Source organism: Falco punctatus, assembly GCF_963210335.1.
Source record: "Falco punctatus genome assembly, chromosome: Z".
NCBI lineage: Eukaryota > Metazoa > Chordata > Aves > Falconiformes > Falconidae > Falco > Falco punctatus.
The window spans coordinates 18,729,779-18,743,674 of record NC_137586.1 but is presented as its reverse complement, the minus strand read 5'-3'; the positions used below and the strand labels follow the sequence as shown (position 1 = coordinate 18,743,674).

Here is a 13,896-nt window from a genome sequence, read left to right as displayed (position 1 = left end):
ACTGTTCAAAGAATGAGCTTAATGGATCTTGGAAGCACCCCCTGCTCTACTCCATCCAGTCAGGAAACACCACACATCTCTGCATGGCACTGGCATCGCTCTGCAGCCATGGGTTATCCTGAAGCACAAAGCACACTGTTTCATTTACAGAGTGAGAATGAGAGGAGAAAAGGAGGAGAAGCATCCCTGAGCACTAACTGTCCCCATATCCCAGCCTAACTATAACCCTCACCCTTGCTATTGGCATGAACTAGAGACAAAACCCATGAACAGAGTTTAGAAACTTGCCCTTTCAGCATGCATATTTGCACTCACTCCATGGGCTTTATGCTGCTCAGCCAGTCATGTGGGCTCCAACCTCAACATGAATTCCAAGGCAGACATCTATTTATGCCAAGGAACCATCACTTTTTACACCCAATCCACTTCTAGAACTTTATATTCACAATTGTATTTTACTTCTGCTAGCCCTAAAACTAACCTTGTAGCTGTTGCATGGCACAAATGGAAAAATGCAAGCCACACAAGACAAACCCTTCTAATTTTAAACACAAATATAAATGCATGCCCACTATGCCCAAAGCAAACAATTTTGTTTTTCATTTAGCTTGCACTGGTCATATTTTACTGGAAGTTATTAGACCCTTTGCTGTATTAACTTTCATTGTAGATTTGTAGGGTCTGTCAAATCTCCATACTGTAGCCATGCTGTGGGCAAAAAAATCACACTCACACAGAATTTAACACTTAGAACTGACTATTACTGACACTGTGATTTTCAGAAATGAACAGAGCTATTAAACCCCTTCCCTTGTTTGATTTAATTAGTCTAACCTGCCATCAATACGCTCCTTAGAAAAAGTTATTAACCAACTTCTGCCAAGCCTAGCCCTCTACTTTTAATTTCCAACCTCAATAATTAAGTAATTTCCTAGGACCTTTATTTTCTTTTATCCTGAGCCTTACTTAAGTTTAAAACTAGCCTTAATCTATATTAGAAATCAACAAGTCCTACTTGCCTTTGAAAATTAACATAAACCATTACAAGTAGGGAGTTACACAATGCTGCTCTGGGAAAATGCATGTGTATCTTCCCAAAACATCAGAAGTACAGAAAGCAGGAGATCTGGCTAGCATCCTGCTAACTACAAAAATATTTTTTACTGTAATTAAACAGGATGCACATGAAGCAGAGTGAAACAGAATGTATCAGAAAATAATGCAGTAAATGAGTATTAAAATATTTCAAAATGCTGGTTTCCAAATAAACTGTTACCATGTACAGTGTATTAAGGGTCTTTTTCAGCCATGAGTTACATATTTATTTTTACAAAACTTCCTTATGTATTCTTGTAGACTATCTTTACACAATACTATAGTGATTAGCATGTAATATTGCCTCTGATTTTATTATTCAGCTCCTTAATCAGTCTCCAACACCGTATACAAAGCAATGGAACTACATGAAGTCAAATAAAGTTCAGCAGCAATGCCATACCACACAGGCTGCAGGAGTGGCAGATCAAAGTGCAACAGGAATTATTTCTGGGAAATTACACCATGACAAAGCTAGTAAATGGCAAAGTGTGACGTAGCAGAAAACAAAATCAGAATTCATGGTGAAGGGCTGAATTCCCAGCTGTTGTGAAAGCATGTTTTATATTTTCTGGTTTTCTTTTTTTTTTTTTTCCATGCATTTGCTCTTTAGTGTGTTTTTTTAAACACAAAGATGGCTAATAGGAAAAAGAAAAATAAAAGCAGAAAAGGACCTCTTAATCATCTGGCCCTTTCCCTTACAATTACAGGAAGTGATAAATAGATATGAAGATCAGAAAACTCTTTGCTTTCATAGATGTTTCTCTGCACACCACAAAACACTCATCACGATCTGAAACTTTCGAACCTTTGAACAAAAGACTCAATATTTTAAAAATTACAGTGAGCTATGGCAAGAGGATTTGACTGACAAATTAAAAGGCCTAGAAGACAGAAGCCAGAGCTGCTTCTCCAAGCAGGAAAAAGGAAAACCATAGGGCATGCAGACAGGACAGCAAAAGCATTAGAAGTGCTGCTGGCACTGAAAAGACAAAGCTGTAACAATGGCAGCATTTTGTTTAGGAACAAAAAAAAAGTTGGCAGAAATTGCCTTCCTCATTAAAATCAGAAGGCTTTGGAAATGTATTGATTTCAGCAAAAGTTGCTACAGAAATGTGTCTTTTCAGTAAAACATCTTATTGGTCTGAAGAGGCAACACACCACCACTGGAGAAAGACTGTTGGGCTTTGATGACCAGTGAGCAGTACGCAGTGATTTTTAAAACTATTTAGTAGTGCAATGATTATCTGATACATCAGTAAGGGCAGTGCATATTATGGTGTCATTACTGACCAAAGTATTTCAGAAAAGAAAAATCCCGTAACACAAATTCCAAAACAAAATTTAAAGATTTGAAATCCTAAGCACACAGACACCACTGAGCAGGGTGGCTGCAACTTCATACCAAACAGTACCTCAACAGCAGACAGATTTTCGTTCTGTTGTGGGATGTATCCACAGACTCAAAGACACGTATGGGTAGGAAAAAAACATTTTAATAGCTACATGCAGCTATTGAATCTTATTCACCTGAGACAGATATCAAACCAAATCTCAGCATGGAGTAAATACTGTTCTCTTTGCAGAACGTACTATCAGCTGCAGTTCAGGGCATGCACATTCCAGGTGAACTTGATGGTACAATCAGCCTTTCTGAAAGATTACATTTATAAAATAACAGAGAATTTGGTCTCAATTTACGGTTCAAATACAGCTGACCTCATGACAGGGAGAACCAGAGCGTAAACTGAATGATGTTTGTGTTGTGGCTAATTACTTGTGTGGTGGACTGCCTCAGCTTTTCTAATTGATGAGTTTCTTTGGTGTTCAGAATTTTCCTTGAGTTCATTAAAGAGCTCCTGTTTTGAAATTCCCACCAGTCACCAGAAAAGCTTCAGCTGTGCTTGACTTGTAAGTTTGCCCTTATTTATGAGCATCACATGCCATCAATGCCCATCGATGCACAGCAGACCAGTGTCCAATTATCCTGGATCATCTGACTCTACACAGAAAGGGCTCCCTTGCTGGTTTGTGTTACAGCTTCCCAACATGTAAAATCCCCCTCTACAGCCTCCCTTCCCGATTGGACTGTCTTCCCTTTTCTCTCTGAACTCATCTCCAAGCAAGAGGGGTAACATAGTGCTGTATACAGTGCCATTTCTACAAAAAATCTCCTCTGTCATTTCCTATAGCTCTTACTGCCTCAGGAGGCGTATCTCCAGAAATACAACTGAATAATACAGCTGGTATCTGCTGCTTTTTCTGTATCTCTCCTTTCTGCTCTTTGACAGAGTACAGGCGGATTTTTAAAGCTGTATTTAATATAGCAACATGTGATTTTATTAATAGAAGCAAGGTCTTGCAAGTGACGAAACTTCTGGTGGATGTCAGGTTCTGGATAAGCTCTCTCTTGGAGAGAAGTGCCACCCCAGCAGCTTTTGATGTGGTAAGTGGCTCCACTGTGCCTGAACAGAGTTTTCAAGTACATCACATTCTTGATGCACAATGATGGTCCCTTCAAAAAAGCATATGGTGATAAATGCTCCACTCTGACAGAAAGGAGCATCCAGATCTTATGCAAAGCTTGGACTGTTTATCTCACTCTTAGTTCAGCCATATCAACAAATGCTCTGCAGACAGACTGCAGCCTCTGCATCACTTATAGGAGACACAAACTCTACTGAACAGCTTGAGTGCTTTCTTTTTTTTAAACAATGCACACAAGAAAAACCTCTGTTGCCCCAAGAAAAAGAAAATAGCCTAGAAATGAAAAAAAACAAGACAGTAAACTGTGACTTTTTTTCTAAGCTTGTCTAATGACATCTTGAGAGGGAGACTGAAAAGAGCTTTTCTTCACTGAACAGTCTCTAACAAACCAGTTACTCAAACAAGAGCTGACAAAACTCTCCTGACTTTTGGAGCTATGGTCAGACACCATGCAATGAATGAACAAATGATAAAGTGCCTATCTACAGAAAAGCTTCCCAGATGCATAATATTCATATACTTGGGAGAAGATAGGAAAAGTTAATCCATTAAGTTACTTTCTTTCCTGAACTCTACCTCACATAAGTGGTAGTGGAGAAGTTTTTATATCAGAAGTAAAAACGGAACAGGGAAACGTAAAACATAAATAGCTTGGTTGAGTCTGGAACTTAGTGCTCCTGTTACAAGCTGACAGAAAAACTTACATGAAGGATAAAACACAAGACATAATTTCTCCATGTATGAGCTACAGCATTCAATTCACTTGAGACAGACATTCTTCTTCTCCTTCAATGGCTTTATACAGAAGCTTTAAAAAAAGAGAGCTCTGACCTATGGATGACTAAACACATAATTAAAGCAGGCAGAAACACAGTGAGAAGCCACCACAACATGAGGCAAGGAGTGGGGGTAGGTTGGGAGCCTACCCAATGGAGCGAGAGGACATGCCAAGCTCTTAGTTTGGAGGATATAGCTCTGCTCTTCTCTTACTTTGCCTCCTGATCACTAGTGGTAAACACAGTTAACACTGCAGATGCAGTGAGATCTAGACAGCCTTACATCTTTGCATATGAAACCAACTGCAACTGCACAGTGTCTCTGTGCAGGGCTATGCATAAATGTCTCGGCTCAGTATTTTTTATAGGTTTTTCCAAACTTTAACTGTAAAATACATTTTCATATGCTTTTCCATGGGTTTCAGATTTTGACATCTTACTTTCTTTTTACTGAAATAAGTTGTTACTTACTATCCATCCATCATCTTTTAAGCAAACATGCCAGTTTGTGGCGATTTTGGTTCTGACACTATTTCAGTCTAAGAAGAATGACACATCTAAAATGCTGTCTCTGTTTATGATAATATATATAACTTGCGTGACTTTCCACTGTAGATTTAAACCCATGTATATACAGATAGCCACTTACAAATAGCCACTTAAAGTAGTTGAGCACCACTAAATTATTTATAGACATACAGTCCTTGCCATGGAAGATGCGTTAAGCTTTGTAGTTGCTGAAGCTGCAGAAGAGGAAACAATCTGTTTTCCACTAAATGGGTCTACTCTGGGTTAATATATTAAAGATCTTTTTGAAGCCAACATTAATAGAAAAAATATTTTAATAATTATTCATCAAGCCCAGTGCTGTGGCAACAGTGGATTGCACATCAAATTTTATGGCTGAAGAGATGCAGTGGACATAGATAGAGCTTTTGCTAGATTGTGTTATTATATACATCCAAATACACTGTCCCTTGAGAATCGAACACTTAACACTCTATCAGACACAAAATGACATAAATATAAGTTCACTTAATTTTAATATTAATAACTAGATCTTCCCAGGCCTAATAATTTGTTTTAACTTCAACAATGCTAAAATGGAAAAATACCCAGCATATATGTAATGTGTTACAAAGATGCTATTGGTACAGGGAAGGAATGAAATGAGAGTTAAAATTCTACAGAAATTGTGAGTCTGAGGAAACTGGTGTACTGGAGATTAAAGTAAAAGATTAACAGAAAGACCTCAGTTTGCACAGCATAAGGGAAAAAAACCCTGAACATGCGTAAGTCTTCTGAGTATTTCAACTTTTGTTTTAATAACTTAAGTATTTATTTGTAAAAAGATAACTCTAATATAAAAATTAATTATCTGTAACACATTTAAATGAAACATGGAATTATAAAAGAAAACCAAGTTGCAACATTTTTTCCTTAATCTTTTAACTTAAAAGATGTTCATGTAACAAGCTGTTCAAACTGCTTACCATTTGCCTTGTTCATTTATAAACTGTTGAACTGCATATCCAAACTGCTCTCTTGATGGACCAGAAAATATTTTTGCTTTTAGGAGCCCAACATTGTAGGCTTCACAGCAGTTATGAAGAATGCCTGTTAACAGAAAGATTATGATTATCACAGAAACAATTAAAGAATAATTTTGATCCCTGTGAAAAAGGCTCTTTATCTGTGCCAGCTCCCCCGAGAAAAGAAAATAAAATGTAGCCTTTGACACATGCAAGAAAAAAAGTCTTTTCCCTGCAGTACCTATCTGACCATGCGTAATGCCTGTATAGCACTCTTTACACACGTTATAATATTGTGGGTAGACATCAAGGACTCATTCACTGTTTGCCTTAAAAAAAGTTGCAGCATTACTAATAGGAATGTTTTAGCTGAAGCGAGGCAAGAAACATGATTCAGATGTCTGTTATCCTCCTATACCCTAAGGCATAAATTAAGCATATAGCACAGCAAACCCATAAAAGGCCTGCTGAGGTTCATTAAAATCATAAAATCACAGAATCATTCACGTTGGGAAAGACCCTTAAGATCATCAAGTCCAACCATCACACCCAGCACTGCCAAGTCCAACACTAAACTATGTCCTCAAACGCCACATTTACATGTCTCCTAAACACGTCCAGGGATGCTGATTCCACCACCTCCCTGGGCAGCCTGTCCCAATGCTTGACCATCCTCTCAGTGAAGAAACTCTTCCCAACATCCAATCTAAACCTCTCCTGGTACAACTGGAGGCCATCTCCTCTTCTCCTATCTCTTGTTATCTGGGAGAAGAGACAGAGACCCACCTTGCTAACACCTCCTCTCTGGTAGCTGTAGGGAGGGATAAGGTCCCCCCCAAGTCTCCTCCTCTCCAGGCCAAACAACCCCCATTCCCTCAGCCACTCCTCATAAGACCTGTGCTCTGGACCCTTCACCAGCCCCCTGCCCGTCTCTGGACACGCTGCAGCCCCTCTGCGTCCCCCTGGCAGTGAGGGGCCCAACCTGAACACAGGAGTCGAGGGGCGGCCTCGCCAGTGCCCAGTGCAGGGGGACAGCACTGCCCTGGCCCGGCTGGCCACGCTGTTCCCGGCACCAGCCAGGATGCTGCTGGCCTCCTTGGCCACCTGGGCACACGGGGGGCTCATGCCCAGCTGGCCACCAACCAGCCCCCCCAGGCCCTTTCCCCCCAGGCAGTTCCCAGCCCCCTGCCCCCAGCCCGCAGCGCTGCGGGGGCTGGTGTGACCCACGGGCAGGGCCCGGCACTGAGCCTGGTTGAACCTCACACAACTGGCCTGGGCCCATCGCTCCAGCCTGCCCAGACCCCCCTGCAGAGCCTCCTGCCCTCCCGCAGATCAACATTCTCCCAGCTTGGTGTTGCCTGCAAACTTACTGAGGGGGCACTTGATCCCGTTGTCCAGATCACTGATAAAAAGACATTAAACAGAACTGGTCCCAGTATTGAGCCCTGGGGAACACCACTTGTGACTGGCTGCCAACTGGATTTAATCCCATCCACCCAGCTTTTATTAAAATGAAAATGCACTGACTCTAACTGCTAATACTGTTTGTATTCTAGTGTCTATCTGCATCAGAAAACCTACATTTTTGAGGCACTTTGTTTTTAGTCCAAACAGTCTGAACAGTTGTCTAAACAGGAAAACTTAGAAATACAAACATGCAAGATAGAACTGCATTAATAAATCATTACACTTAACACTGAAAGTCCACTTTGCTATGATCAGGGTATTAATTGGTTTTACTTGGGCACTTGCACGCCTAGGAATAAGGGTAGGCCACTCCATGCCATTTTCAAAGGAACTGACAGTGTGAACTGGGGTCTCAAGTGTCATGAGTTTGCAACGCATGAGTGCCCACTGCTCATTTATAAAGAACCTGATTTCTTTCCGACCAAGAGCCGTAGGCGGACATCTAGGATAATGTCCATTACAGAAGCTGCAGGAAAAGGGCCAGAATCCTCTATTAGCCAGGAGCAGATAACTCCTCCCCCAGCTTGAAGGTAGAAGGACTGAGACAACAGTGGAATCCCTGGAACAAGCTACAGCCCACCTGAGGAACACCACAGGGCTCCTGACAACCCTCCAAAAATGGCAGCAATGGAAGAAATCACCACCTATGGTTGCACTGTGCAGTTACTCCCCAAGGTTCACAGGTGAGGCAGGTTCACGGAGTTGCTCATGGGTTAAACAACATCCTTCACACTTCCCCTCCCTTCCTGTGTGCCCAGACGGAATGAGTTTTTTTATCTGCTCTACACACAAAATGTGCCTCACCATACTTACTTAGCATGAGTCACTGTGTAGTAAAGTGTCAGCCTTTATGACAATCCCTTATAACAGTGAACGTTTAAGGAGAGATGTGCCAATCTTTGGCATCTTAAAAATATAAAATTCCAAGCACATCTCTAGTTTTGATGGGCAGAGAGCTCATGATTGGTATGACTCTCTTCCAGGTCCCAGAACCAGCTCTGGAAGACAGGAACAGTGATTATACCCGCATAAAACAACCCATCACAGTAGCTGTAAGAGTAATAACAATAATAACATCATAGTGAGAACATTAAAATCACAACCGCAGGTTTGCAGGCAAAGCTTACAACACGTAAAAAATTTCAATGAATTTTGTACCTTTGCCCACATAATAGAAAACATTACTAGCAAAAGACTAAATAAAACTCACAGAGCTACTCCTTTTTCACCACAAACTCAAAACAGGAAATAATATACTAGTTATTTCAAACAACCACTATTTACAGCTGACCTCTGGAAAGCAAGAAATCACCCTTCCATAAAAGTACAGTTCCTTGAGAAACGTCTCTTAAGAGATAAATGTATTTCCTGAGTAATGTTTAAGATTGGAGAAGAGAATGTGTACATACGTATCACTCTGTGTTTTGCAATACTTTTGTCACTAAACATGACCTCATATATCCATAGTTCATGTCTGGGTTTTGGGAAGAGGGAAAAGAGATGGGTATTGACTATTGCCAGCAATTCTTCCATGATCTAATATACTTGCATTTTACCAAAACATTTTGCTCATGTCACATCCTAGATTTATTTTTGGGTCTTTTATTTTCAAATTATATTATCCTCAGTCAGAAATCAAGCACGATTTAGCAGTGCCCCATTCTTAGAGGCCACAGGATACTATAATGCAATGCCATCCTGCACATAAATACAGAAGAATAACCCTTCAAGTTATGTGATGCACATGAAAATAAACCCTGGTTTTCCAATGAAGAGCCAGAAGTATCCTAGAATGATAAATATTTTCAGTCTGACCCCAAATCCAATGACATCTAGAGAAAAACTCTTGACTGACTGGACTCTTGTTACACAGTTATTAGCAAATCACACAACTACCCAAATGGTAACTGCTAAACATCTTCTAAGTGCACTGGCCAACTTTGGTGCAAATGCATAGAACATCTTTTGAATTGTGGTCAAGGTGACTGTTTCATTAAATGCTAGAGCCAGGGCAAAAATTTCCACAGCGTGATAAAACTCAAGAGACCCGATTTCATAACCAACAGCCTGAAGGGAAGTCCTTGTGCTGGTTCAAATTCCCACAGGGCACTGTGACAAGTCAGATGCGGGTCAACACAATGCTTGCTGTGTTACGCGTTGCCTGTGCATCTCCTGCCCTCTCCCGCCATGGGCACTGCAGCATCTCTCCCTGGACCTTCCAGGGCCACCGTTGTTGTCCTCCTTTTGCCAAGATGGGGGCTGATTCCAAGGAGCAAAGACCCTGCCTGGTCTAGCTCAGGGATGCTTCAGCTCCTTGCAGTTCCTCTGGGCCTCATCACAACTTAGGAAAGTAATGCTCTTTTTTTCTCCCCAGCCTCCCATTCCACCTCATCACTGAACCATTTCATCCATCTCTCCCACTTGCTACAGGGGCTTGATTTTATTCTTTTTGATCATTTGCACTACTGCAGCATCACAGAATTGCTCTTTGAGGGCAAGGATTTCTACCTGGAATAAGGGGAAAAATGTCTGCCAGACTGCAGGCTTTTTCTCAAAACTGCCTTTATCATCTGCATCTTCTGGACAGGCAGCCAGTCAAGGACAGCAAAAAGAAAAGAGTAAAAAACTAGTAAGAAAATTCTGCCTCTGACTGCTGTCATTTGCAGTATTCTTAAGAATCAGCTTTGCCTCTCACTCCTGACTGCTTTGTAAGATCCATGTAGAAAAGCTGTCAAATACACCCTCAGTCACGACAAACTGTCAAGAGAACCATAGTTTCAGTATATTTCAATCACAGTCATTTTAAATTCCACATTTTTATAATCATCAGCAAGGTTCTGATTTTTAGATCTGCTCCACACAAACCCTACTCGGTTTGCGGCTAGCAAGTACATACTTGCATTTTCCATACTAGGCATTTTCCTGACATTTTCCTCCTCCATCTTATATAGTGCTTACACTACAAGAACATCTTTTTATCCATTTTGTACATCCATCCACAGTATTCAGAACAAGAAATTCAAGCATTTGTAGCAAAAAAAGAGAAAACGCTAAGTTTGCTTCAAACCTATTTTAAGCCTGTGCCAGAATAAGAGGGTCTCTTATGCATTAAAAGGGTGCCAATCATTGAAGCATCTAGGTTCAAAGTACTGTATATTCTAAGCTGGAAAGATTCAGTATCTGTTGCTGCCTTCAGGCAATGAACTTTGATAATTTAAGAATCCTGAAATAAAGAAAACTAATTCACTATCTGGACTTTTAATAGCTTTTAGTGACAGACTTCTACTTTGTGACTTAATGATCATGATGAGAGATTAGTTCTGCAAGTAAAAATCCACTTCCTAACTTCTGTCTGCAAATGACACTTTATTTACAGTCAAATAAATAGACCGTGTGAAACAAAGGAAGCCAGATACAAGCCTAAAGCTTCTGAAGGTCCCTCTGAAGACTTCAAAAGCAGCAGTTCTTCTCTGCCAACTGGATAGGGGGCTTAGGTGCTTTGGTTTAAATACAACACTTTCATCAAGCACGGAAAAGAAAAGTTAGTGAAAAATCCTTAACTGGATAAAAGGAACTGTAAGCTTTCCGATAAAATCCAGTACCTCTTTGAATATAATTTTTTTGGGGGGGGGAATTCCTACACTTCAGCAGCTGCATTACTGCAGTGTGTACCACAGCTGCTGTAGTGTAGCAGCATAGCTTCTTTTATACTTTTGTACCACCATTTTCTTGCTCCTAGTAGGATCAAAAATAATACATGTTCTGACTGTGCACCTTTGAGCCTGAACATGTGGGAATTCTTCTGTAACTATAAATGACATGTCTAACCATAGCTATAATGTCTTCTGTTTGGTGCCGTTGAAGTACAAGCTGAAGCAAGTTTATTGAAGTAATAGCTCATATTAGGTACACCCAGTTCATAACTGTTTTGATTTTGTAAGCAAAGCTCACAGCTTCAAGTGAAAAAGCAGAAAACATCTCTTGGGTAATCAATCATTTAATGTCACGATTATGATAGTTGTCAGATTGTAACCTCTTATTCAGATTTATCAGTACAACAAAAATAAAATATTTCATTGGATGCAAAGAAAAAGAAATCTGATTTTGTGTCTTTATTTCATTTGTAAAATAAGTTTATGAAAGTTTAATAAAATATACTAAGAATATTATTAGTCTGCATTTTGTGTCCTAAGTGTCATAAGAAACATGTCATTTTGTTTTCAGTGGAGTAAAACTGGCTTTTCAATCACTTTATACTATATTTCAAAGGTGATGCTCCAATTCAAGATGGTAATATATGATAGAATCCCATAATCATAAAGACCCAGTTATGCCCAGTCTCATGTCTCATTAAAACATCCAGCCAAACAGAGTCATTCACTACTGCTTTTATTTATAGCTGGCATCAAACCGGCCTAGCTATCACACTATAAAGGAAAAAGAAGATGCGATGGAATTTGACCGCTGAGTCAGTAAGGATCCACCTCGTGCTAAGCATTGGTTTTACATGTATCTAATATTAACCTTGCCAGTAGGAAACTTCACACACTTTTTTCCTTAATGGTATGGTGTTCTCTTCTTCAAACAACTATTAGTTATAGAACCTTGTTATATTTGTTGTGTCATCCAGCTAAGCAGCCATTTGTCTTTGTGAGTGAACGTTCACGCCAGTAACAATGCCAGGAGAGAGAACAAGGAGAAGCCCCCACTGGCAGCTCCCCTCTGCTCAGTAACATGGCCATGGCTACAACCGTGCCCCTCATGCCACCCCCAACAGGGCAGCGGGCCCAAAGTCACCAGCACACTAGGGGATTTGCGGGTGGAAGTTCGGGTAAGTGTGTAGTTACAGAAGAGCAGCAAGGCTGTGACCTGGCATTACGGTAAAACCAAAACAGTATTACATGCATTCTTGCATGGGTTTTTTAGTCCATGAATTGTTTTGGAAAAAAGTATTAAGAAACCCCCACTAGATTATTGTCTGCTTCCTGTAGCAGCTTCATAGATTGGCAGCCAGTAAGATGTGCACAGCCTACGCTGCCTTAATTGCTCAGTGTAGCATTTTTTAAAGTATCTGCTCTTTCCAGAACAGGGTTTTACTTTGCCTTTTATGTTAATCTGCTCAAAGAGAGCCACAACAAATTCTACAAAGAAAATTCTCTCCTTGGTCTCAAAGAATTCTTCCTCCAAAGAACACACATTAGCAGAGCCCTGAAGCCTGTCAGACCTCACTGGGGGCACAGAAAAGAAAGGGGTGGGAGGGATGAGAGAACTCGTAACTCTTGCTTTCTGCTGGCTTCATCTCATAGCAGACTGCACACTCTAGTTCAAGGTTTCCCCATGACTGAAGTATTTCTCAGGGCTCTCTTTGGGGTGGATTTTCTGGTGTTTTGTATTGTGCAAGGTCACACTGCATCTCCTTAGTTGTCAGGGAATTTGTGAAAGCACTTTTGCCTCACTCTGATATCCAGCTGGTTCTTTTTTCATCCCTCTGCAAAAACTTCCTGAAATTGACTCACAGGTTCCAAAGTCAGTAAGGCACCTACAGATACCATTTGCACTATAATCACCTACTGTCCTTGAAATATTAGGCAGAAGGTGGAATGAAGGCAGGAAGGGAAAGTAATAAAGTTATGAAAGAGGGCAATCAAGTAGTATTTGCTTCATATTAAACATTTTACTACTTTTTATTAAAAGACAACAACATTCTGGTGTAGGAGTAAAGTCACTCCCTTATTATTCTGAACATGTGTTATGAGAGCAATAATCCAACTGGAATTAGTCAATTATTCTTACAGAATGCACAACCCATAATTTGAACAGCTTTCATAATACAACGTGTTTTGAAGGTATTAGTCACAAGACTGTCAATACACAAAGAACGAAACAAGCAGCAGGCAGTTACTTTATTCTATTGAACTGCTGTACAGATATTATTCATTGTGGCTTTCAGAAGCCACTGAGCAATTCTTATTGCAGTGAATTTGTTCAGAGAGCAAATCTGCCTTAAAAAAGGAAACACTTTTTTTTTTTTCTACACATTAGTCTTCAGCCTAATTAGCTTTACAGTTTTGCTAGAGCATTGTGTGCACGCACAGGTAACAACATCAAATCAAGGTGGTTTTTTTCCCACGTAAAACAAGCAATCCTATATTGTTTGCACCGTTTGGGACTTACATGCATAAAACACTTTTTTGATGTATCTTTAGTATACTTAGGGCTATGTGGAATCCAATGCACTTGATGCAGGGAAAATACAGGACTATTTATAATTCAGTCTGGTAGTTTATTCATTACGGTCAATAGAACTAAAATTATTTTCTCATTACTTTTCTCCTGTATACTTACTTCTCTATTTTTTTGTTATTTTTTTCTTCAATAGGCACAAAGTTATCAGTATCTACTTGCCATAGTGAGTATGTATCTTTAGCTCATGTACTGAAACAGCAGTCTTATAATCACAGTTAATCTATTTTTATTTTAAATCAAACAGATTTCTTATTGAGAACAACCTTCTAAATAAAGACAATGTGAACTTCTGA

General features: G+C 40.0%; 1 protein-coding gene across 1 annotated transcript in view; it reads right to left on the bottom strand.

Moving 5' to 3' along the window:
* ITGA2 (integrin subunit alpha 2) overlaps positions 1-13,896 on the bottom strand; it is a 69,772-nt gene that overhangs the window by 42,799 nt on the left and 13,077 nt on the right. The window contains exon 2 of the mRNA XM_080373075.1: positions 5,852-5,975. Coding sequence (XP_080229201.1) covers positions 5,852-5,975 — 124 coding nt within the window. The remainder of the gene's footprint in view (positions 1-5,851; positions 5,976-13,896) is intronic.